The sequence below is a fragment of the Thamnophis elegans genome, chromosome 3 (assembly GCF_009769535.1).
Source record: "Thamnophis elegans isolate rThaEle1 chromosome 3, rThaEle1.pri, whole genome shotgun sequence".
In the NCBI taxonomy this organism is placed as follows: Eukaryota; Metazoa; Chordata; class Lepidosauria; order Squamata; family Colubridae; genus Thamnophis; species Thamnophis elegans.
In genome coordinates this window covers 34,091,989-34,118,842 of record NC_045543.1, presented here as the reverse complement: position 1 = coordinate 34,118,842, position 26,854 = coordinate 34,091,989, and the positions used below count along the sequence as shown (strand labels likewise).

General features: G+C 39.3%; 1 protein-coding gene across 1 annotated transcript in view; it reads left to right on the top strand.

Annotated features, from left to right (window-relative positions):
• The window catches only part of COL6A1 (collagen type VI alpha 1 chain), a 45,906-nt gene extending 27,058 nt beyond the window's left edge, over nt 1-18,848 (top strand). The window contains exons 23-35 of the mRNA XM_032213703.1: nt 2,718-2,768; nt 2,862-2,897; nt 3,552-3,614; nt 4,330-4,395; nt 5,021-5,056; nt 6,707-6,743; nt 9,783-9,791; nt 12,492-12,625; nt 13,227-13,327; nt 14,751-14,937; nt 16,021-16,177; nt 16,929-16,958; nt 18,013-18,848. Of these exons, the coding sequence (XP_032069594.1) occupies nt 2,718-2,768; nt 2,862-2,897; nt 3,552-3,614; nt 4,330-4,395; nt 5,021-5,056; nt 6,707-6,743; nt 9,783-9,791; nt 12,492-12,625; nt 13,227-13,327; nt 14,751-14,937; nt 16,021-16,177; nt 16,929-16,958; nt 18,013-18,620 (1,515 nt within the window). The 3' untranslated portion in view covers nt 18,621-18,848. The remainder of the gene's footprint in view (nt 1-2,717; nt 2,769-2,861; nt 2,898-3,551; nt 3,615-4,329; nt 4,396-5,020; nt 5,057-6,706; nt 6,744-9,782; nt 9,792-12,491; nt 12,626-13,226; nt 13,328-14,750; nt 14,938-16,020; nt 16,178-16,928; nt 16,959-18,012) is intronic.
• The last annotated feature ends 8,006 nt before the right edge of the window (nt 18,849-26,854 follow it).

The following is a 26,854-nucleotide window of genomic DNA, read 5'->3' as shown; positions in this document are numbered from 1 at the left end:
TTCAGTACAACATGGTCAATACTTACAATTATACATATGATTCAAATCATCCCACTCTTATACATTGAATACATTATTGTCCTTTATATATCATATGATCACACTATTTCATAGCAAAAAAAAAACTTTCATAACAATGACTATAACTTTCTGGTAGTACATTAATGAACAATTTCATTTCCAGTTTTTTTTATCCAACCATTGGTAAAACAAATCCCATACCTTATAAAATTGCTCATCCTCCTGTTCTCTAATTTCAAATGTAAGTCTACTCATTTCGGCACATTCCATTATCTTCCGAATAGTTTCCTCCTGTGTTGGTGCGTTCTCATTTTTCCAATTTTTTTGCAAATACAATTCTAGCAGCTGTTAAAACATTTACAATCAAATATTTCAAGTCTTTATTGTATGCTTCTGGTATGATTCCGAATAAGAAAAGTTCTGGTTTTAAGTCTATGTGTTTATGTATCATTTTCTCCAACCATGTGAATTTTAGTCCAATATCTTTTAGCTTCAGTACAAGTCCACCACACGTGGTAGTATGAGCCCGGCGTCTGATGACATTTCCAGCATTTTTCGGATTTATTCTTAGACATTCTTGTTATTCTCGTTGGGGATAAATGCCACCTGTAAAACATCTTATACAAATTCTCTTTATATGCCGTTGACATTGTCATTTTATAGTTTTGAGTCCACAGTTTTTGCCATTTCTCTAAGTCGATCCCATGCCCAAAATTTCCCCCCCAAGCTAACATAGTTTCTTTAACTTGTTCTTCCTGTAGCTTCACTTCTAATAGGTAGCTATAAAGTTTTTTAATTACTTTTTCATCAGTACCTGTTAAGATTTTATCTAATTCAGTCATTTTATCATAAAAACCCTCCATTTTTTGATCTTCATTGTATCTAGAATGTATTTCTTTCGTTCTTTAATTCTCTATTCAGAGGGCTTAGTTTTAAGCATCTGGTTATCCTCATTGTCCTTCTCCAATTTATTCCTGTTTGTCTAACACAGTCTTAAAATGCACTGCCTGGACACTAGATACAATGTTTAAAATAGGGTATGGCCAATGTAGAGTAAAAAGTAATTCATCCATTCCTGTGATTTGGAAACTATACTTCTCTTGATGCAGCCTAAAATTGTATTTTTAAAGAATTATTCCATTACTAATTCATATCCAATTGCAATCAACTACTATTTCAGTATTTTTCAGGAGCACAGATAAGAACAAAGCCAAGAATCATCTTGCATCTGCATATTTTTAATAGATGATTTTCAAGTGAGCTAAGCATATTAAAGATCTAAAACAATCCAAATTCCTATTCCCTGTTCTGATTAAACTTCAGTCTTAACTTCCCCTTCTGTTCTTCACAATTGCTTAGTAGACTTCATACCACACAATTGTGCCAAAAGAAGAATGCAGTTGCTGTCTTTTTTTGTTGTCAGAGGCATCTTGCAGCTGAAATATTAATTATTTTCTCTTTTATTTTTAATGTAACTAAATAAGGTTGATTTATTATCCTCAGATTCTACAATATTCTGTAATTTTCAGATCTTAACTAAGCTTTTTGTGCTTCCAATTTGACTCCTGAACTGTCTTCCATGTCCTTTCTTTTGGAATAGTATGTTCTAGGGTTATCTAAGTCCACAATCATTCCTGCTTCAAACTTCTTTGAAAGAACAATGGTTTGATGTTGGGAAATACCTATATTTTATATATTTACAGATTAACAGAGTTGGAAGTGACCTTGTAGATTATCTAGTCCAACCCCCTGCCCAAGCAGGAGACCCTATGCCATTTTTGTAGGCTGGTTGGGTAGTAGTAGACACCAATAACCAATATTTGTTCCTTTATTTATTTTAAGCCAGAAATTATTTATGCAATCAGGATTTCGATTTCTGAGCAGGGATGAATAATTCTAACAAACAGTAGAGCAATTGCTCTTTTTCCTCCTATTGAACAAATATAACTAAGCTGTAATCATGGGAATCATTCCACCAACTCTCCATTCCATTCATTCAATTATTGTATATTGCTTCCTGTACTTCAAGTGCCTTTGAATCAATTGCCATAATCTAAGCATTAATTTATAGACAACCAATGTCTTAACTTGAACCAACCTGTTTGGGGGTAGAGGTGGGGTGTTTTTTATTTTTACTGAATGGAATTTAATGGACACAATTAAAGAAAAATGTTTGTTCTCCTTCTACACTGCAGAAACATTTATAAAAAATGGATTTTCCAAGGCGATTGTTTCCAATATTTTCAAGAATTCAGTTTCAAGCCACCTTTGCCATGTGCAAAAATCACATTTTTACCAGCCCTTCTAAGGTGAAAAAAATGTTATGCCAGCAGATTGTCAATCCAAATAACCTGAACCTAATGGACCTACATTTCATTTGTTTAGCCAATCATTCATTTTAAGCTTTCTCTCCCCCCCCCCCAAACCTGCCCCCCACCATTATTGTCATTGTCTGTGAACTGGAAAGAATGAATCTGATCACTCGAGCCTCCAGATTCTTAACTCTTGAGTTTCAAATCACATACTGGTCAAGACGTCGGTTCAGCTTGCTCTTTTTTCTTTCTTTTTTTTTCATTTTATATTTTATCCACTGTTCCTTTTATCCATTTTTCACTTTTTCGTAAATGTGGGTTATAACAGCTAATTGCCAAAATGTTCAAACTCTGACTTCTATTAATCTCGCAATTTCCTCTTAGGGAGATGATGGCTCACCAGGAAATGGGACCATTGGCTATCCTGGTGCTCCAGTAAGTTTCATTTCATACTGCAAAAGTTTAAACAGAATTAATTCTCTTTATGCTGTTTCAATTTTACTTTCCATTCTTCTTTTACTTTTCCAGGGAGATCCTGGAACTAGAGGTGAACGTGGAGTTAATGTAAGTATCATTCTCCTCTTTATCTTACTGAACAGGTGAAATTAAAACCCCTTGTTTCTTTCCTGACAAACCAGTATTTGTTTTGTAAAGAAGCAAGAAAAAGTCATCCTCCTCTTCACTTCTACAGCAGGCTGGTATGGTACCGGTATGATCCCTCCTCTGTCCTGCCCCACCTCTTCCCCCCCCCCCCCGCCTGCCCGCTCGGTTGCCACTCATGCTCTCTCTCTCACCCTGCCTGTCCACCCACTTCCTTTGTTGGAGCGGAGGACGCTGTTGGAAGAAGCCCATGTACGCTTCCTTCTCTTTGACAGCCGCCTGGTTTCTAATGAGATAGGGAGAAATCCATGTGTTAGAGAGGGAGGAAAGGCAGTCCCTAGCAGAAGCTCGGGCTTCTCTTCCCTCTAATGCATGGATTTCTCCCCCCGCCCATTGGAAACCAGGTGGCTGTCAAAGAGAAGGAAGCCTGCGCAGGCTTCTTCCAACAGCCAAGGAAAGAACAGGTCAGGAGCAGAGGATTCAGCTGTTGGAAGAAGCCCGCACACCACATACTTTTCTAAAGAAGGCTTAGTTATGTACTCTTATCTACTGTTAGTTGCAGGAGTCAGTCCCACATTCTTTATATGCTTTTCCTAAATGTTGCCTTTTCTTCTTTAGGGCACCAAAGGCTACACGGGGCCCAAAGGCGATGATGGTGAAATTGGAGAGCCTGGTAAACAAGTAAGTAAAAAATGGGATAGAGCATATTTGTCAAGAATCAACCCTTTTAGATAATGCAATCCATGTTTTTCATCCTATTCTAACTATTTATTTGAAATGAGAATTATGTAGATTATTATTAGATGGATTGTATTATTCTGAAAAGACCCATGCATTATAGTTTAGAAATGACATGAATGGATGGGGGAATTGTTTAACTATAGCAAATTTAGAAGATGAAAGGGGGAACTCAATTGTGATTCAGCCTAAAATCCTGTGTCAATTATTTGGGAGTAAATTGAGTTTCACAGAAGTCAAATTGCTGAGGTTGAGAAATACTCATCTATATAGTCTGTCTTTGGGATCATCAGCTAAGGGAAGATTCAAGTCTTTGGTCATCAAGTCATGAAAGCAGTGGATGAGGCTGGACACAGGATGATAATCACGGTGGATACCGATTGAACATCAGATGTGATATTTATTTTAGTTTAAGAAAAAAATGATAAGCACTTCTCATAGCTGTTTCAGGGCCTTCCCAGGCTCTTGTGAGGTTTGTACTAACACCAAATTATCTATTAGATAAGTCATTTTCAAAATTTTCAATTCTATTGTTGTAATTAGAAATTTGAACAAAAGAAAGCAAAGGAGCCTTTTACCTGTTTTCTACTAGAAAAGAGCTGATAGCAGCACCATCTACTTAGAAAATCTGCCTTGTTCTTTTTTTCCCCCCTTCCAGATAACTGAACCTGGGATCAAAGGCAGGAAAGGTGCCAAAGGTTACAGGGGATCAGAAGGAGCACCAGTAAGTAGCAAAATAAGCTTCTTATTAATTCCAATATTATAAAGAATATAGAATATCTCATCCGTCCTTCCATTTTAGTTCTTAAAGAAAGTAACAGGCTATGCTACCATGATATTATCAGAAAGGATAAGGTTTCCCAAACCTAGCCTCAGACTGGTACAAATGACCACTATTTTTTAAGGCTTCTATAAGAAAAAGAGGGTTTTTTGGAAAGACGTCACCTGCAGGAAAAATTATCTTCAGTTCACTAGAACATCAAGTTTTGGTATCATTAGAATCATTGAAGGCTGCAGTCCTTTCAGCTGGTCAAAAAGTAAGACTACAGCATGATGAAAAATAATGTTTGCTTTGTCATTTTATCTCATGTATTCTAGAGAACGGCTATATTTTAAATAATGTGCTAGCAGTTACATAGTCCAGGGCAATGGGGAAGAGAGCAACCTGGGATCATCAATAGCTAGCAGCCATAATTCTTTAGCATATTTTCATTTCTTTTTCAGTCTAGTTTGGGAACTGAACTTCACCAAAAGCAACCATAGGTCACAGCCACCTTTCTATTCCTTTGGAATTTCTGTATGCAACTGAGAATTTTTGTCATAGCCTTTACCATGATTTTATATCCTAGGGACCTCCAGGATCTCCAGGACTCCCTGGGCCAGATGTGAGTAGGACTGAAATTAATGTGTTTTATCTTCTCTACACAACAAAGCACTATTCAAGTGTTTTCATGAAAAGTTGAGTAAACTGCTCAGCACAGCAAGCACTGCAGATATGAGAGATTTGGAACGATTTTAGCTATATAACATTCAGCTGCTTGGAGGAAGGTTAGTTCCATAGTCAGTGGCTTCTCTCTTTAAGTCCTAAAAATAACATTCTCAATATTATTTAGAGCCTTTTTTTTTTAGTAAGCCTTCTTAGATTATTACTTTTTTCATTCATGGATTCCCAAGCTTTACCTGTTCCTTGGCCTTCATTCCAATTTGTGAAATATACCAAATAGCTTGAAAAACACCAGCAAAGATTTCCTGTCACTTACACAGGTCCTGCCAATCTAGCAGTTTGAAAGGTTGTAAATGCAGGTAGATAAATAAGTATTACTTTGGTGGGAAGGTAAAGTGTTCCGTGTTTCGTCATCTTCTTTGTAGTGTGATGTCATGCTGACCACATGTCTGCAGAAATGTCTTCAAATAGCACTGGCTCAATGGTTTAAGGAAATGGAGATGAGCACCCCTTTTAAAGAATTAGTGGATTAAAATCCTTTACCAATAAATGAGAGAGCAGTTTTCTCTAGTGGTTAGGACACCAGACTAGAAACCAGGAGACTGAGTCCTAGCGCTGCCTAAGGCAAGAAACTTGGCTGGGTGACTTTGGACCAGTCACTTTCTCTCAGCCCAACTCATTTCAGGGTTGCCATTGACGGGAAAGGAAGTAGGATAGGTTTGTTTGCAACCTTGAATTATTTATAAAAACAATAAAGGCAATATTAAAACATGGAAATAGTTTTTAATGCTGTACTATATTGATCTGCTTTGCTTTTGATATTATTTCAGTACAGACACACTTTCAGATGAGTAGATTTCGTTTTCACAGAAATCAAGATTTAGCTTCAATTACAGATTAAAATGTCAGATATCTTTTCACTGTTTCCTGCATACCAAATCATTCTCTATAAATGCTACATCCTCTCTAATGAAGCTTATGTAAATATATTATGAGGGGTCCTTGATCCTCTCTGAGTGGGTTGTTTTCTTGCAGATGTTTCATTACCCAAACTAGGTAATATCATCAATGCTGATTATATACTAGCATTGATCATGTTACCTAATGAAACATCTGCAAGAAAACAACTCACTCAGAGAGCACCAAGGACCCCTCATAATACATTTATATTTTAACCCTGAGCTACAAATATTCTCCTTTATTAGTAAACATATTAAGTTTGATGTCAGGAATAGATAATCCATGCTTTCCAGTTCCCCTACTCATTTGATAATGGCAGCAAATTTTGGCAATTCGTTTGCTAAAAATTGACACAGCAACTTCCAGCAGTCTTTAAACAATAAAAAGCCAATCTTAAAAGTCTGTATGTGTGCCTGTGCCTGTGTGTAAATAGATACAGATGGCAGCCCTAAACTAGGATGTTGAAAGGAAGAATCTGAAGTTCAGTTGTAGTCTGTAAATTTCCTGAACTCTTTGCTAAATTAACTGAAAGGATATCAAAGGAAATTTTCTTCAAGATTGCAGGGAAGGACCCAGTTCATTCTACATTTCCAAAGTCTCAATGAGACCAACTTTTCTTCCTTTTTTTCAGGAATGTGAAATTTTAGATATCATCATGAAAATGTGTTGTAAGTATTTGATTTCAGCTCATGCATAGTTAATAGGAGTATCATTGATTAACAAGTGTTATCATAATGAAAATTGGCAGCTTACTGGTTTTACCAAATCACCACCACAAACTATTCAATAAGTCTTCAGGTTTTCAACTACTGCATCCCAAATACAGTGTATGTGATTAATACAACTTTTCCCAAATTAACATTGCATTCCTTATAATTCAATAGGAATATAGAAATTATGAAGTTGCTTTAGTTGAAACACCTCAAGTAAAAATGTGTTTTTATAACTACCATGACAAACCACTTGTAACAAATTGATTGGAACCAGATCTTGCTTTTCACTTATTTTTGCTGTTGAATTGCCAGCAAAGTGACACATTTTAAAGCCAAGTTCCATTATGCATTTGTTTGGATATTTTAGGTAATATATCAAAAAATTGTCTTCATATATTGTAAAGGAATGACAGTAAAGTCATAAAACATACAAAGGAAGACTCAAATAATTCCTCCCCTCACATATTATTCAGACATACAAATCATGCATCCATGTATTCACAACAAGCAGAAACTCCAAAATTCTACAGATGTACATCTATCTTTCAAATTCAGAAAGGTCCTTGCAACTACCCCCTTCAATGCAACATTCACTGCTTAGAGTACAATTTCCTACTTATTGAATTTATCATTATTCTAGCCTTTGTGTATCCATTGCAGGATGAAGGCCTCTTCTTCATCTTTCCAACCAATACGGTCTTGAGCTTTCTTTTTACGGTCTTTGTATGTGTATATGAATTCATATAGATACACACACATGCTTGATTATTTTCCTCAAAAACTCCTCCAATCAGCATTACTCAAGAGCAATGGAAACTGCCTTGAATGCATTTGGGTCAATATAAAACGGGGGGATGACATTGCCATAGATGTATATTATAGACCACCCAACCAAAAAAAGAAATAGATGAACTTTTTGCTAGTCAGTTAACTAAGGTATGTAGGAAGCACATCACAATGGGGGATTTTAACTACCTTGACATCAACTGGGAGACAAACTCTGCATCAAGTGAAAGATCAAACAGGTTCCTGACGACATTGTTTCCCCAAAAATAGAGAAGGGAACACGAAGATCAGCCACACTAGACTTCATTCTCACTAACAGAGAGGAAATGATAGAAGGTGTTGAAGCCATAGGAACCCTGGGGGCAAGTGACCATGCAATATTGGAATTTAACATTATGCAAGCGCAATCAATAGAACAAAGTCAAATTAGTGTCTTGGACTTTAAGAAAGCTAATTTCAATAAACTTAGAGCTTGGGAAGGATTCCATGGATGAGAATCCTGAAGAGGGAAACAACTCAAGAAGCTTGGTAAATTTTGAAAAGTGAGGTTATAAAAGCCCAGTCTAGCAAACTACCAATGAAGAAGAAAAATAACAGCTCTCCGAAGAAACCAGCATGGCTGCATAAAGAACTCTGATAAATTGAAAGACAAAAAGGACAAGTGTAAAAAATGGAAAGATGGGCACATAACTAAGGCAGATTTCAGCAAATAGCCCTGGCCTGCAAAGATGAAATCAGGAAAGCTAAGGCTCATAATGAACAAAGGGTTGCAACAAAAGTAAAAAATAAAAAAAGCTTCTTCCAGCATGTTAAAAACAAGAAAAAAGTCAAGGAAACAATTGGTCCATTGCTGGGAGAAAGTGCTGTGGGACTGGAGGCTAAAACATATAAAGAATAGCTGCTGGAATTGGATATGTCTCGTTTGATGAATTAGACATATCCAATTGATGATGATGGGCTAGAGGCGACATGATAGCAGTGTTCCAATACTGTATCTCAAGGGCTGCCACAAAGAAGAGGGAGTCACGCTATTCTCCAAAACTCCTCAGGGCAGAACAAGAAGTAGGTAGAAGCTAATCAAGGAGAGAAGCAACCTAGAACTAAGGAGAAATTTCCTGACGGGTTTGCTGCCTAAGCAGGGGGTTGGACTAAAAGACCTTTAAGGTCCCTTCCAACTCTGTTATTGTATTCTGTATTTACTGTTTAGTGCCTTTCTGTTTCCTAATGTTACCCAGGTTTTGCTTGCTTATATTCCTGGAAAATCAGATGCCTCGTGTTTTTAATAAATCCTACACCATTTAATAATATTCATTACTTGAAAAAGAGGCATTTCAAATTATGTAACCATTTTTGGTTTTCCTCCTATAGCTTTGATGGCAAAAAGTGGTGCCTAGAATTAATGTTGATAGCTCAAGAATCAAAACTCCTCAAGTTAGGATAACAATAATGCATGATGTATATCAAAATCAAATTTATCTGAAAGCCAAAAAGAAATTGGCATAAGCCAAAATTATTAATATGTCAGTACTTTATTAAATTATTTACTTGTTTATTTATTTTCTCAATGTACACAAGAAAAAGCAATCTAGAATATGCTTCCTTGAAATGCTGTTTGAAAAAACAAATATGCAATTATGCTATCAATTTGTTTTTATTCTTGTGTTTTGAAAAATATGCTATTGCTGTACTACTGTATGATACAAATTACCGTAATTATTACACTTCATAAACTAAAAATGGGTTCTTAGGAAAAGGACTTCATGTGCTGCTTGCATTCCACTTTTAATTTCTTGAGCAATGTTTACATTGGTTATATACCAGTGAAAATGAAGTTTTTGTGTGCATATTCTTTTCTTAAACATCCTTGTTTGGAAATTCACTAGAAATTAGCTTAATTATTTGTGACAAATGCAGTAATAAATATCATGCAGGTAAAATACAGGTGCACACATTAAAAAAGGTATCAGGCATTTTTATTATATTCCCCATATTCTCATTTGTTTAATGTAAGTAGTATGTTAAACAACTGGAATGTGAGAAACATTATAAAATATAACCAATATGAACCGAAACATTTCCAATCTGTTTAAATGGTGTCCCTAGCAGAAGTATGAATGTATTTCAGCATTTTTTGTATTTGCCAAGTTTATGTTTCTCAATACATTTTATTCCTCTCCTCCCATCCCCCCACAAAAACCACCACTTCAGCTTGCTGTGGTAAGTTTCCTATTTGCAATTTCTTTATCGTTCTTTCATCACATGTATAAAGATTTAGTTGGAAATTAACTCTTTAGCCCATTCTTCAGTCACGGGCAGTCCTAGAATTCATTTCTGTAAGAGTGCCTGCTGCCGTCATCACTTTTTCAATCTATTGTTATAGTTACCTGCTGCAAGAATTTAAAATTAATCACCAGATCTGTTTAGCTATAACTGTGATGGCAAACCTATGGCATGGGTGCCACAGGTGGCACATGGAGCTATATTTGGTGTTATTGTCAGCTCCAGCGTCCATGTGCATGCTGGCCAGCTGATTTTTCACATTTCCGGAAGGCCAAGGAAGGCTATTTTCACCCTCCCTAGGCTTCAGGAAAGCCTCCGGAGGGTGGGGAGGGGAAAAACAGTCCCAACGGGTCAACTGGAACTTTGTTCCCGAACTTCCGTTCGGGCCATTGGGGCCGTTTTTCACTCTCCCCAAGCTTCAGGAAAGACTCCAGAGGTGGGGGAGGGCAAAAAAGGGCTCCAATGAGCCAAACAGAAGTTCAGGAACGATACGTTTCCAGCTTCCACAGGACCTCCGGGGGAGGCTGTTTTCACCCTCCCCAGGCTTCAGGAAAGCCTCTGGAGCCTGGGGAGGGGTAGCATGCAAATGCACAATTGGTCACGCATGCATGCACAGTTGGGCAGGGAGATTGAGTGGGCATGCACGCGCGGTAGCACACGGGCACAATTGTAGCATGCCATAAGAAAAAGGTTCGCCATCACGGGGCTATAGTGTCCCAAAGATTCATGATTAGGTTTATTATCTAATTAAAACATTAGATTAAAAGAGAACCAGACAAGACGTGTTCATTCTCAGTATTAGTCATGAGAAGGATATTTTAATGATACATTTATTAAAATATATATTCAGAAATTCCCAGGTGACCAACTGAATCAAAATATTGGTTTAAATATTACACTGCTTATTCAGCATTACTTATCCACTATTGTCACTTATTTTGAGATTTGTATGCATATCATAAGCAAATGTCCACTTGTATGCGATGATTGAGATTTGACAAATATTGGAAGACAATTATTCTTTCAAATGCTTTTTGTTACACTTTAGTTCTTTACAAGTTTATATAGAAATATTTATTAATTTTCATATAATTAAAGTATGTTAAGCCCTGATTTAGAATTAGTTTACCTGCTCCCAACTCTTGAATGGGTTCATTCTAAATAGTTTGTAATCTTTTTCTAAATTGCCCCTTAATATGGACAAGAAATCTTAAATTAGCTTAGTTACTGTACTTGCAATTGATTGGCAAAAACCTCCAGAATAAAACAGAAGCAACCCCCCCAAATAAAACAGCAACTCTGATTTTATTTACATATGTACATACAACCATGCACACACATGCACCTACAAACATATACATTTATTTTTGTAAATACCTCATCCTAAAAAGCATAAAATACAAACTGGATACAAACATTAGGTCGAGACATCAGGTCTCTAGTCATAAGATGAGAGGTGCCTTATCTTTTGTTATGCAGAAATTAAAGATAATTGACAGACATTCCCATGCTAAACTATTCTCTTTCACTAACTTAGTAATAATTTGTATCAAAGCACTTTCGTCAAAAGTAAAAATAGTACAGATAGTCCTCCACTTACCGTTTAGTGACCATTCAAAATTATGTCAGCACTGAAAAATATGACTTAACACCATTTTTCACAACCTTTGCAGCATTCCAATGATCATGTGATCAAAATTCAGATATTTGGCAACTGGTTCATATTTAGGACTGTTGCTATGTCCCAAGGTCATGTAATAAACTTTTGCGACTTTCCGACAAGCAAAATCAATGGGGAAGCCAGATACACTTAACAACCAGGTTATTAACTTATCAACTGTAGTGATCCATTTAACAACTGTGGCAAGAAAGGTAATAAAATGGGGCAAAATTAAGTTAACAAATGTCTCACTTAACAACAGAAACTTTGGGCTCAATTGTGGTAGCAAGTTGAGGACTACTTGTAAAAATAAAAAAAATAGCAGATTAAAATATGAACATTGTCCCCTTAGTTGCTGAACCCATTCAGAGGTCCTCTCTTAATTGAGCTACTTGCCAATACATTTTAAATCTTTAAACCAAAGTTTATCTTGTATTTCTGTAGTCTCAAAAGAAAGTTTAATTCACAGTAAGGAGTCTTTTCTTTGCTGCAAAAGAAATCTGCAGCTGTAATTGATTACTTCTTAAATTGATTAAGGAATGGGGAAAACAAATCTGTAAACCTCATAAGGACTCTACTGCAGTTGGAGCATAAATCCAGGGTCCCAGGAACAAAATTCCTGATCTGGCTGCAACAACTTTTCTGCAGGTTAATCAAAAGGCACTACAGTATCTGATGTTCAAATCTGATGTAGTTAATTTCTTGATCTCCCTTTGACCTAGGGAAATAAACACTGGCCAGAGATCCCCTCTTTGGCAGCTTTCAAAGCTGCAGTGGCTCTTCTCACTTTGGAGAGCTTTGGACATTGTCAGGCTGCCATTTCCTTCCAGAAGCCGTTTGACATACCTGAATTCAGCCTTAAATCATCAAGGAGACCTTTTATTGACTCTTGATGCTATAAATACTATTGGTTGAATAATGCTATTGATTTTCACGCTTCTGTGTATATTTCTACAGTATCTTATGTTTTGTTACAGAATGTAAGTGTGGTCCCATTGATATTATATTCGTACTAGACAGTTCTGAGAGCATTGGAGAAATGAATTTTGGTATTGCAAAGGATTTTATAATTAAAGTTATTGACAGGCTGCGCACAGAAGAACATGTAACAGTAAGTCTTAGTACAATTATTCCTTGATTTACAACCAGTTGTTTAACAGCTAGTCAAAGTTATAACAGATCTCCCCAGAACTACATACAACCTGTTTTTAGAGCTACTATGGCTACACATGGCCCTGCAGTCACATGGTTGTATTTTGAGTACTTGGTAACCAGGTCATCTTTTATAGTTGATTGTAGTCTCCCATGGGCATGTGACCATAACTTACGACCATTTTTGCTAGTTACCAACATTTGCTTAATGGCTATCCTAAAATATGGTTGCAACTTCAAATTCAGTCATATGATGCCTTGATTTACAACTACATCAACCTATGATCCTAATTCTGGGCTCAGTGTTATCAGCTGGGTTCTCCTGCCCATTCTGCTGAGCAGTACCTTGGTTTCTATCCCCAAGTTTTTCCCTAATGGAATCTCTATGAATAAGGCTAATAGTTAGTAACAACTGTTGAATAGCATGCAGTAATGCACTGTACTGTAATACATGAAACTTCTTAGACAGGTTTCTCTGGAGCTACCATAGTCCAGATAGTGTAATCTCTGATTTTTGGCTTTAGTTACAACTATTCCTTGGATAATATTTTTTTTGACAGTTTTCCAAAGAAGACTCTAATCTTGCTATTGTGCAGTATAGTCATGGTGGAACTGAGGAATTGGTGCTCATGAAAGACGGAGACGTTCAAGGTTTCAAGGAGTGAGTTCATAACATATGAAAGAATTCTTGGGTTTTTTGCCTTCTTCGTGGTGTATTGTGGTGTATTTATTTAACTTTCTAAAAATATTTTCAAATATTAATAGCCACTACTTGCAAAAAGCTGCTTGCTAGGATTCCATCGAATGCTTCTGTGGATGAGACACAATTAAGCCTTTTGGTGGGATTGTCAAATTATATGTCATGATTAGCAGCCAATCTAAAAGCGTTTTTGAATTGCACTTGGACACTTTGTGGGTTTGTCTTGCTCTTTAGTAGAAAGAAAGGAAAAGAACTGGATTTGATGGAAGCATACAGTATATTGGAGGCAACATTTCAATGTCTTAAAGCTATGAAAAGATCCAGCTACTACAGTGGATCACAATTGATTGTCAGTGGGCCACAACAGATTGATTGCATCAGTAAAAAGCTGATAGGGATGCAAAAGAAAGTTTATATGTATTTCTATGAGTCTGAAAGGCCATCAGCCAACAAGATGGAACCAATATAAAATAAACAATCAGCGCTGCATGGATTCCACCAAAACTCCATTCAAAGGTCTGAGGAGGTTGAATGTCTTTACATACATATATCACAGCATGCTAGAAATGCATTCTTAAGAAGATTAGAATATGGACAGTTTTTAAAAATAGAAGTGTTAGGAGTATTGTGTACAGGTAAGTTGTTTGCAAAATCCATACTTTAAAAAAATGTGTGCACTAACAAACATAGCTTCTCCAGTTCATTTTATGCAAAATAATTGAGAGAATAGAGTAATGTTTGTGCCAGTAATACTCACATGTCATCTGCCAAAGATGAATAATGTAAATAAGTGTTAAATCTGACATTTAAGTATATATTAGCAAAATGATAATAAGAACTAGCTGGTTAATGTTATTTGGCTCACATAGACAAAGATGCATCCTTTGGGTTCTCTCATTATATGCATCTGGCGTTCATGTAAATATTTACAACAACTTTTTTTTTCTGGAAAGACACCACTTTCTTTCTCTGGACAAACATTTGTGATTTCCTCCAGTTTGTTGGTTTCATTCCAGAAAACAAAATCTGTTTTGTTGGATAGTTTATTCTAGAGCCTTTCCTAATTCCATACCATTACCACCCACCGATCTGGAGCTGAAAAATATCCTGCTCAGATATTCTCTGATTTAAAAAGAAATAGCCAATGAAATATTTGTGGTTGAGTCTTGGCAAGTTAGAAGTATTACTTTGTTAACGGATGAGGTACCTATCATAAAGATTTTGAGCTTCATACAATAGATTAGACTAATTTATTGCTATTATTGTATTATTCAGTTTCAAATTTCTGGAATGAAAACAAAAGTTAGACTTTCCGAAAGAAAGAATGCAAAAATCTTCCTATAAAGTATAAAGCTGAGTGATTCCTTTGATGCTTTATTGCAAGGGCTGTGAAGAACCTTCACTGGATTGCTGGTGGCACCTTTACTGGAGAGGCTCTTGACTACACCAAAAGACGTCTGGCTCCGTCTTTCACTCACAAAAGAGTTGTCATTGTCATCACCGATGGACGGACTGACGTATTACACGATCCAACACCCATCAACGTACTTTGTGAAAGAAATAATGATAAGGTGAAATCAATATAAGTTTGGGGACATGGTGGGAGTGGTAACCTAAAAACCAGAACACTGTGAGTTCTAGTCCTGCCTTATGTATGAAAGCTGGCTGAGTGATTTTGGGCCAGTTGCTCTCTCTTAGTACAACCCATCTCACAGGGTTGATGTGGGAGGAGAAAGGAATATTATATACTGTATGTTTGCTGATTTAAGTTATTTATTTAAAAAAGGAATAAAGATGGGATGGATGATGATAGGTAGGTAGATGATTGATAAGTAGGTAGGTGGGTAGTTAGATAGGTGAGTAGCTCCTAGATCGGCCAAACCAGTAGTGGCGGCGGGAGCCTCTGCATACCTGATCAGACGCTTCTGCGCATGCACAGTAGTATCGCACACAAGCACATGACAGACAGACAGACAGACAGACAGATGATAGAAAACAAAAGCTCATGATACCATATGAGAGCCGAGGTGGCGCAGTTGTTAGAATGCAGCACTGCAGGCTACTTCAGCTTACTGTTAGCTGCAGTTTGGCAGTTCAAATCTCACCGGTTCAAGGTTGATTCTGCTGATATGCTGACTCTGTAAACTGCTTAGAGAAGGCTTTTTACAGCCTTATGAAGCGGTGTATAAATCTAAGTGCTATTGCTATATGTCTTTGTAATAAGGATAACAAATATAAGAACAACATTTCTGTAAGTAAATTACTAGAAACCATCTAGATATGATGAGGATTAATGAGAAGTGTCGACTGTCAAGTCCCTTTCATGTTCTTTGAAGAATCTGTATATATGCTTAGTGCTCTGGAATTTTGATAAGACTTGATTGATGTTGGACTCTACAAGGGGCTGCTTTTTTGGCTTTACAGACAGAGCACATTATGGTGATGTTTTTACCTAAAATCTACAAATGTTTGTGCTGTAGTATTACTGTTTTAGGAATATTGCTGCAATTGTCCCATAAATGTTTCAAGTGAAGAGTAAGTTTAATTCCCATTTTGGGAGCACCAGAGAACCTTTATAACACTCATTTATCTAAATGTAAGCGTGATCATATCTGTTATTATTTGCCTTCATGATAATATCTATTATTCTTTAGGTTGTCCCTGTGGGTTCTAGTGATATCTTCAAAGATCCTCCAGATTCTGAAAAATTAAGTGAAATATCCTGTGGAGGCCTCACATTTACCCAACCAGAGTATATTGCCTTGCTGGATGACACCTTCATTCAGAATGTTACCTCTTATGTTTGTCGAGGTGAGTGAATAAATTGATTTGCTGCTAATTTGGTTTAGCTAAAAGGAATGAAATAGCACAGCCTTCTAGAGTGTCCAATGAACCCTGCAATGCCCCTTCTTCCCCCCCCCCCCACCGTCCTAGGTTTGTCCCAGACTTCCCATTGCTTTCTATAACCCTCCATGCTCCTCTTCCAGACTTCTGCCTTTGATCTTTACTGCTCTGTGCTGCATAGATGGGTGCAAAAAGTTAAGAGTTGTTTGTTTCTGCCCTCTAATGATTGTCTGGAGTTTTGAAGCCCACCTGTGGTAGCCCCAAACCTGTTATTTTCTTGGCCCTTCAACTCTTGTTAAAGGACCACTGACTACTTAAAATAAGGAGATGACAATTATGGGATGCACGTGGTTACCTTAGCACTATTTTAAATTAAGTTCATATTGACGCAGAAGAAAGATCTTCTTAAATAGTTCACTGTGTGCTAAAAGTGCAAAACACTTTTAATGAAGTTACCAATTATTAATTGTGTTTGCATTTTTAATCAAAGATAGCATGGGAAACTATGTGCTGTATTCACCTCTCTGCAGGAAAAGCCATGTATAAAATCAATAAAAAGAAACAGCCAGGCTAGTTGCCATTTGGTTATAGTGGCAGTCTAAGTTGTACAATTCTAACTACAATGAAGAAATTTAGACTGGTGAAGATTTACAAAACACCTATTTCATCGGTATTCAGGAGTGCTTTAATAGGTTTTTTGTTTGGTTTTGTTTTATAGAAAAACAATGTCCTGACTATACCTGCCCAAGTGAGTATCCCATACTATTGTATGTACCTTATTTTGATTTCTCTGCTCCGTGCATAAACTTAATATTGCCTTATTTAATGAAATGTTTTGCTGGGTTGCTTCAAGGGGCCTGACTGGATTGTTTTTATCTGTGCATGTCCAGCCAAAATGGATAAGTTATTTCAGCCAGCTGCAGCAATACAATATTGTAAATTGTGGTCATTTGCAATTTGTTCTTTATCAGCTATTTTGAGTAGTATTCTTGTCATCAGAGTGATGTCTGCCCAGCCAATACTTCCTGACCTTTTTTTAAAGGTTTCTGTTAAAATTCTGCCCAACACCATTATGAGCAGGATAAAAGAAAGCTCTTAGTGTCCCAATTTCATTTCCTTTACATGATGGAGAAGAAAATCACAAAAGCACAAGACATGCTTTGCAATTGCTTCATTTGCAGCTGCTTCAGCCTTCCTAATAAGAATGTAAAAATGCTATTAAAGAAACATAATTATAATTGTAACTCTATGAATCAAATGCTAAAAGTCTCTTGTTGGTATTAGCCATATGCAACATCTATCAGTTAATTCCCAAATAGCTTGAATTTTAGAATATTAGATAGCGTCAATGTGCCTCTGTGTTGTGTAACAACAGAAAAGCCCCTAATCCCTGATGTTATTCTGCTTCTCTTTTTATACAATGAGTGCCCAGGGGAAGGCAGCATTCCCCCCACCCCACCCAACCTCCCGGGTATGGGCCTCAGAGAGTTGCGGGGAAGAGAAAATTGCTCCAGATCAGCAAGAATGGTTCTTCAATGAAAACGCTGCTTAGTAACACAAGGTGTTTTCATGTTTTTGCTCAGTGTTGGAAGGGAACTTCTTTCCAGTTCAGCCCAGTATGACTCAGTCTCCTATGCTGAGGAGGTCTAGTCTAAGCTGTCTTTAGAAACTTTTTCAGGGATATGCAAAGAGGGGGAGGGAAAGTACGGATGGAAGCTGGTTTGCACTCAGGCAACTACTGAAAGCAAATTGTTGAAACATATGTAGCAGGGATATCCCAAAATAACCTTTTCTCTTTTTAGTTACTTTTGCTGACTCAGCTGATATCACACTTCTCGTGGATAGCTCTGCCAGTGTTGGGGCCCATAACTTCAATATCACCAAGAAGTTTGTGAAACGTCTTGCAGAACGATTCACATCAGCTGGTAAAAGTCCAGGGGCTTCTGTGCGCATTTCTGTTGTCCAGTACAGTGGCAACAAACAGCAAAAACGGGAGGTGGACTTTCAACGGAACTACACAGTGATAGCTGATATAATTGACAAAATGGAATTTATAAATGATGGCACAGATGTTGTTGCAGCCTTGAACTTTGTCAACAACCTGTTTCGGACATCCTCTCGTCCTGCTAAGAAGAGGGTGCTGATCTTCTCAGATGGCAATTCTCAAGGTATCACTGAAAATGCCATCGAGAGAGCAGTCCAGAATGCTCAACAGCTGGACATTGAAATATTTGTACTTGCTGTTGGCCCCCAAGTCAATGAGCCCAACCTACGTTTGCTTGTCTCCCAAAAAGCTGCTCAGGATGTTGTAGCCTACAGAGCGCGCCACCTTTTCAGAGTACCAGATTATCAATCTTTGCTGAAAGGTGTATTCTATCAAACTGTCTCCAGAAAACTAGCTATAATCTGAGGAGGTGATTCCTAGAGAAGCAAGTTAGTGCATATTCTATGATTTCAGGAATAAATTGTTAACCTCCCATGGAACCCATGTTTTTATACAGAGCCATAATCTTTTGTCCTTGCTTTCAGGCTTGCTATGTTTATCCCTGTTCATTCCTCTTTTCTTTATTGTCCATGAATTCCTCCAGTCTACAGGAAGAAATACAAATTGATTTATTGTCACTCTAGTTCATAACTGTAACCAAGAAAATAATTTCGTTTCATATTTGACAAGCGATAAACCAGGCTAACTGGGAATATAAATTGCACTGTCTTTATCTCTATTAGTACTCCTCACATGAATATAAATATATTTTCAGAATAAAATGTCACATGACTTCATTGCATTTTTTCAATTTTGTAACTAAAAAGATATAATACAGTACAGTAAGCATTTCCTGAGCTAGGCAGCTCCAGGAAAGTTATTCTGCTCTTAGGTACAAGAGAAATTCCAAAGAATATTTATTGCCTTCCATTGTCACTTGAGGGAGGGTACATGGGGTGAATAATCTGGTTCAAAACGTGGTGGTGATGGTGGTGGTGGTAATGATGATGATGATTTGGCAATAATAAGCTCACAATATCTATCCCAGTCTAGAACTGGAGAAGAAGGGTACAAGCCATTTAATCAACCATGATATTATTTAGATACAATGAACTCAAAAATGTGATTGAAAGAATCAGAAGGGACCTTGGAAGTCTTCTAGTCCAACCCCTGCTCAAGCAAATGACCTGATGCTACTTGAGACAAATGGCTGTCCAGTAACTTCTTAAACTCTCCAGCAATGAAGATTTTTAATCCAGCGAAGATTGTTTGGCATTATCTAAATTCTTTTTAAATGAAATTGTCTGGAAGCAGAACTCTTGTTGTCAGAGGATCTTAGTTTTTTCAATATGATATTATGATAAGGTGCTACACTCACTTCACAAATTGAGCTTTACGTTATTGATATGTTTACATATTCAAACTTGGTTTGGACAGGTTTCATGTAGTATTTCCAATGGTGCTGTTGCTATGAATTCAGTATTGTTTTGTCAGTATGTTTTTTCTGGCAATTTCAGAATTACAGCTTGTATGGTTTTGTAATCAATATTCATTTTACCACTTTGTTTTATTTTATTCCTTTGTTTTACTGACAAATGTTCACTTTTGAAATTTTTTTGCAAATAAATTTTGTTCCATAGTTTCAGTGCCTTCTGTTGTTTGGAAAGGGGGCCTCTTGATTTTTCCCCCCACCATTGCCTAATACAACTCTCCTCCTTGATGGAAGGGAAAGTGATTCTACATCAATCTTAAATTATAAAAGTGATGGTAACTAGTGGAAGGTTTTGTTCATTTGGCTTTTTATACATATATGACAAGAAAACAGATTTAAATTCTTTATATATTAAAGTTTATTAAAAGTTTTATAAAAAGTATAAAAAGTAACCACAATTAATACAGAGCAGAGAAAAAATGTAATCCCAAAACAACTAGAGCACTACTTGAACACTATCAACATTGACAAAATCACTCAGTCAATTGCAAAAGGCAACTTTACTTGGAACAGCTTACATCTTGAGATGATACCTTTTAACAGTATCAAAACAACATTTGCCTCTCTCCCAGGTTCTTGGAAAGAACTGGATAGGTGGATAAAAATGCAAATCCAGTCTAAACATCTGGCTGGCTGTAAAACCATAAGAATTCATTGAAACATTATCAAAATTAGGCTAAAGTTACTATTTAAAAATACCAAATATTAACAACCTTTCCACAAAGAGGAACAATCAAATCAATCCAAATAATCAGTTTTGATCTTTTGATGGTGGTGAGAGCGGAGTCAGTTTTTGCTGCATCCTTGAAGGATTGCAGTGTAAGTGCATTACAATAAAGTTAATTTTAAACCTTTCCAGAATTGGTATGTTTCATTTCTTGTGTTCCTATCAAAATTTTTCCCAAACTAGCCTGGGGAAAAGCCAGACACTTTGTATTGTCTGGCTTCCACAAATGTGATCTTTATTTCCTCTTTTCCAATGACATTGATAAGGCATTGACATTCTCCTGTGCGCTGCTTGGGGAATCCAAGCGTGGGTTAACTTTGCCCATTAGCTTAGAGACTGAGTTATGTAAATTGTTGGCCACGCCTCCTCTGACTGGACTGGTTCAGTTTTTTAACTCAGTCCAGCCTAAAGAGACACAAAAATATTTCTAGGTTATTAGACAAAATTAATCATCATCATTATTATTCAGCTTGGATTCCCTTGGAACTCCGTTTGTATAATAGCTTCTGAGTTTCTTCCACGGAGCATCGGCCATCTCTGCATATAGGTCCGTCCCATTTCGTTTATGGTGGCAATTGGATCGTTGGCGTTCCTGGAGCCTTTGAAGCATCGCTGCTTCAGTGATTTTTATTGGGAAGGTCGGTTCGCCGCCTTCAATTGTCTTGCCACAGTTGGGGGTCGGTTCGCCACCCTGTGCCAGACACTCTACCCGCTGTCCGCCATCTCCCAGGGCTTGCCTTTGCAATGCACGGAGTCTGGACGCCCCGTCATCATATAGCTGGAATCGCTGCCTTTACCTTGGCCATCGAGTGGCTCCAAGAGCTGCGGCTGTGGTCGCTAGATAATTACGGGACTGGCTTTCTCCATTCTGTCAGCGGCCATTTTTTCCTGGCCAATTTGAATTTCCCACCCCGTTGCAAGTTGCGGCAGTCATTTTCACACCGAAAACAGGCGGACTGGGCGCGGTTTCTGTTTCCCACCCACAGTGATGTAAAATCACCAGCTATCTTGCTCCACGGAGGTCGGTTCGCCACCATTATACTGGACCACGGACTTGATCTCTTGCAGCTTTTCTGCTTCGAATGCGATCAGCATTTGGCCTATCATTGAATGTGAGTGTGAGCCTTTTTCAACCTAGTATAGCCATGGTGGATCGCTCTACTACTGGGGGCAGTGCTGGGGCTTCCACCTCCCCTCAGTTGTCCTCCGATGCCACTGGTGCTTCTTCCAGAGTGGGTAGGAGCACCACCAGGGCTGACAGTCACAGATCCCACGCCACCTCAGTGGCTCCTGCTAGGGCCACTAAGTGCGCCAGTAAGACTAAGAATGTGTCAAAAAATCTCACAACCCCCAGGCTGCCTCCAATCCTACTGCCTGATGGGCCTTCTACCTCCAGCTTAACTTGGATTCAGGGTTGGTCCCCAGACCGCCCTATCCCTCAGGATTTAACCACTGAAGGGCCTGAATCAGGCCTTCAGGGCTCATCTAATCCTTCTGAGTCCAGCCCAGGCCCAGATCCTTCCCGATCAGGGGCCTCAGATACCTTTACCCCCACTGCTGCTGGCATCAGACCGGAGGACAATTCTGAATTTGACCTCTCCCCTGGGCTCAGGGACATGATTGCCACAGCCATATCTAGGGGAGTAGACATAGAATTACAGCATAGGAGTCAACGATCCAGAAACTTGATTTCTGCCAAAGATTTAGCCACCTCTCAGACTGATCCCCCTTCTCCCTTGCCTTCCATCTACAGCGTGGGATCTGTTCTGGGGGAGGAAGGGGAAATTTTGGATCTAGAGTTATCGGATGATGAAGATCTGGTCCAGGATAAAGTTCCCTTCTCGGGCGTCTTCAGGCCGGCCTTATTTAAATCCCTACTTTATAAGGGCCAAGGCCATCTCCAATTTGGGGGGAGCATCCACCCAAGCCAGCACTGAAGTGGGGCTTGACCCCACAGAATGCTTGTTCGCTGAACAAGTAGAAGAGCAGGAGGCTATTCCATCGCCCAAATTGTTTTTGGATGTGATCCAAAAACAATGGTCCCAGCCCATTGTGGTCTCACCTCCTAGCAACGGAGACAGGAAGCTTTACGCTTCCACGCCGGAATTAGACACCATCTTACAGTTTCTCACTGTCAATCCTCCAATAGTGGCTTTGGCTTCCTCAGCTCTCATTCCATCTGAGATCCCATCTGAAGGCTGAGGACCGCAAGGCAGAGCTAGTTATTCGCAAAATGCACCATGTGGCTGCCTGGGCATTGCGTGCCATTGTGGCAGCCTCGTTTTTCAATAGAACTTCTTTGGTCTGGTTAAGACAGCTACAGGAGAGGTTAACTCCAGAGGATTTGTGCCTTCATTAGGATGTTGTCAAACTGGTAGCGGCCTTATTCTCCTCTGATGCCACGCTCAATGCAGCCAAGTTCGCATCCCGAGCTGTGGCATCCAACACAGTGTCTCGTTGCCTCTTATGGCTATGCCACAGGCAGGCGGACGTACGCTCTAAATGGTGCCTTGCTTCCACCCCCTTCAAGGGTGGTTCCCTCTTTGGAGCAGCACTAGATCCTATATTGATTGAGATGTGGGACAAGCAAAAGGCACACAGATAGGAGGCAACAGCCTTATCCTTGAAGCCCTTTCGTGTTGGGGATTCGGAGTATTCTCTCTTTCCCTATACCCCTCTATCTAATAGATCATTTTCTCAGTCTCAGGACAGGTTTCAGGACAGAGCCAATACTAGGGACAGAGGTAGGCACCAGCACCAACAGCAGACTCAGGCCCAGCGGCCCTTTTGTGGAACGAGCAACTGGTCCTTTCGTAGTTACCGGTGAATCATTCAAGGTTGGCCCTATTGGCGGGCGCTTGACTACATTCGCCCACCAATGGGAAGCAACAACCTCGGATGCCTGGGCTCTTCAGACCGTGAGGCTAAGCCTCACTCTGGAATTCCTGGCCATCCCCCCGAGACATTTCATCAGATGCCCAGTTCCTAGGTGCCAGGTAAAAAGGTGCCTGATGGAAACAGAAATTCAGCACCTCATTTCCATCAACGTCATAGAACAGGTGCCAAGAGGGCAGGAGGGTCTAGGATTTTACTCCATACTCTTCCTAGTTCCCAAGAACTCAGGAGGATGGCAGGCCATCCTAGACTTGAAATGGCTCAACTTCTATCTAAAGTATCAAAAATTCAAAATGCAATCACTCAAAAACATTCTAGCATGCATTCACCAAGGCGATCTCCTCACCTCCATCGACATCAAGGAGGCATACTTACACATGCCGATACATCCAGCCTATCGAAGGTTCCTGCGCTTCCACTTTGTAGGGCGTCATTTCCAGTACCGCGCCCTGTCATTAGGCCTATCATCGCCCCGCAAACCTTCGCCAAATTGCTGGCAGTGATCACAGCCTCGCTGAGGACAGTTCCCTTAAGGGTCAATTGTTATCTAGATGACATTTTGGTCTTATCGTCTTCCCAGGACCAGGCTTGTCACTACCTACAGTTGACGATCAACACCTTGCAAGATCACGGCTTTGTACTGAACTTCCCAAAGAGACATCTGAACCCGACCACGTCTCGTCTGCATCTTGGGATGGTCATCAATTCGGAAACATGTATTGTGTTCCTCTCTTGAGAGAGGCAACAGAGCCTGCACTCCCTGGTGAGTCAAGGGCTCAATCAGAAGTCACCTTCCCTCGCAGTATTGTCCCAGCTTCTAGGGAAGATAATATCTTGCATAGACATTGTCCCTTGGGTGAGGTTCCACGCGTGACCTCTCCAGTGGTTTCTCCTCCCCTTTCAAAGGGCTCATACCAGTCACTCTTAGACCAGGACTTGCTTACCGACCAAGGTGTCCCTATCACTCCATTGGTGGATGTCGGCCAGCATCCTCAAGGGATGCCTCTTCAAGGAACCGGAGCGGATCACAGATGTGAGCCAGTTCGGGTGGGGAGCCCATGCCCTGGATCGAGTGGCACAAGGTCGTTGGACTGCCTGGGAGCTGAGGAACAGCATCAATTGGCTGGAGCTACGAGTATCTGCCTAGCCCTCTGCGAGTTTCGAGACCTGGTGACGTCCAACCATGTGTTGATACTCACTGACTCAACATTCCTTCCAAAAGTCAACTCGTGTTTCCACAAGTCACAAGAGCTCACTTTCCCGGATTTCTGCCCACATCCAACTTACTCCAGGGAATGACATTGGCATCATCTCAACATCCGTCGTTCACTTTGCCGCTATTTGTGATGCACTGCATCGTTCAGAAGGACAGAGGCCCTATTCATGTCTTTCCAACCAGCCACCATGGGCCAGAAGGCATGCTCTCATACTATTGGCCACTGGTTGAAGGCGTGTATTGCCCTCGCCTATGACTGTCAGTCCTGACTGGTTCCCAGTCACATCACTCCCCATTCCACCAGAAGTGCTCCCACGATGCTGCCTGGGCAACGCAAGCCTTGGTGGAGGACATATGCAGGGCAGCGACCTGGTCATCGCCGTTGCCCTTTATCCGCCATTACAAAGTGGACGTTTATGCCTTGGCTGAGGTGTCTTCTGGATGGTGCGTGCTGCAAAGGGTAGTTTCTTCGGCTACGACACCCGACCAGCCTCGCTCCCGCCCCTGAAGTTTATTGCTTTGGCATGTCCCATGCTTGGATTCTCCAAGCAGCGCACAGGAGAAAGAGCGTTGACTTACCTGAACAGTCCTTCCATGTGCGCTGCAAGGAGAATCCAAACCCGCCCTCGGCTTCGGCTGTTCTGGGCCTGGACTTATCTTTCTCCAATTACCTATCTGACTTACCTTGACATCTATGCTTCCTTTTGCATCTCTGAAATGGGCTGAACCTTCCTACCAAACTGAACAAGTCCAGTCAGAGGAGGCATGGCCAGCAATTTACATAACTCAGTCTCTAGGCTAATGGACAAAGTTAACCATGCTTGGATTCCCCTCGCAGCGCACATAGAAGGACCATTCAGGTAAGTCAACAGTCGTTCTTGAGGTCTATACCGTAATACTTTTTTGATACTCAGCTGCAGCACTTGATAAAACTTAAGACATTGGCATCCGACAAATAATTTGTTGTCACTAGGTCATATCTGACTCTTCATCAGACTGAGGTCATATCTGACCCCATGATCACAGCATGCCAGGCTCCCCTTTTCTCCACTGTCTCCCAGAGTTGCCCAAATTAATGTTCATTGCTTCAGTGACACTATCCAGCCATCTCATCCTCTGCCGTCCCCTTCTTTTGCCTTAAATCTTTCCCAACCATGATTTTTCGAATGAATCCTCATTTTGACACTTTGGAAGGACACATACTTCAATTTCAATATCTTCCAGAAAAACAGGGTTAATTTCTTTTGGATTAGCTGATTTGATCTCCTTGCAGTCCAAGGGACTCTCAAGAATCTGCTCCGACACCACAATTTCAAAGCATCAGTTCTTCGGCGCTCAGCATTCATTATGGTCCAACTCTCACAGCCATATATTACTACTGGGGAAACTATAGCTTTGACTATATGGACCTTTGTCAGATAGGTGGTGTCTCTGCTTTTTAATATGTTATCTAGGTTTGCCACAGCTTTCCTCACAAGGAGCAAGCATCTTTTAATTTCATGGCTGCAGTCACTGTCTGCAATGATCTTGCAGCCCAAGAAAATACAGTGGTACCTTGGTACTCAACTGCTTTGAAATTCATCAAATTTGGTATTCAATGCAAATATTATTTTTTATCTCTCTTGAAGATATATAGTGCCCCTTTCATAGCCTGAATGCAATTGTGGAAAAGTCCAATTCAAACATACTTAGCATGTGTAGTATTCCTGTTGGTGAAAATTATGACTAAATATGAGTTCAGGAGATTACAACATAGCCTGCCCTGTTTATAGCTGTCTTTCCAGATTCCCCTTCAAGTTGCCCTCTCTTACATCAGCACTACAGAATCTCTAGGTACTTTGGGAATCTACTGTGTTCTCCTGCTTTATACTTGGCCAAAGAAAGGAACAAGGAGAGGGATGGGTACAAGTGATCACTTGGCTTATTCCCAGTCTATTAATGATTGTTTTTCTACCAAAATCACAATAATCTACACACACACTCATATGTATACAGTTTCCAATTTGTGCAAATCACATCAAACCACACAATAGATTGTCAGCAAGTTTGATAAAGGGCTAACAGTTGTATTTTTAATAGGAGAAAAGGCGGTCACAAAAGTAGCTCTTTATTTTTAAATCAATTGAGAGAAATATTACATTTTCATTGCCAGAAAAAGAACTCCCAAGATAAACAATGTTTTCAACTGGATAAATAGTTTACTTAAAGAAAGAGAGAATGTTTCATACAGTATACTTAAAGGGATTATGCTTGTATATTATTATTTAAAATAAGATAATTTCTTGACTAAATAAATTTAAACCCTTTTCAACTAACATGCTCAGTTATAT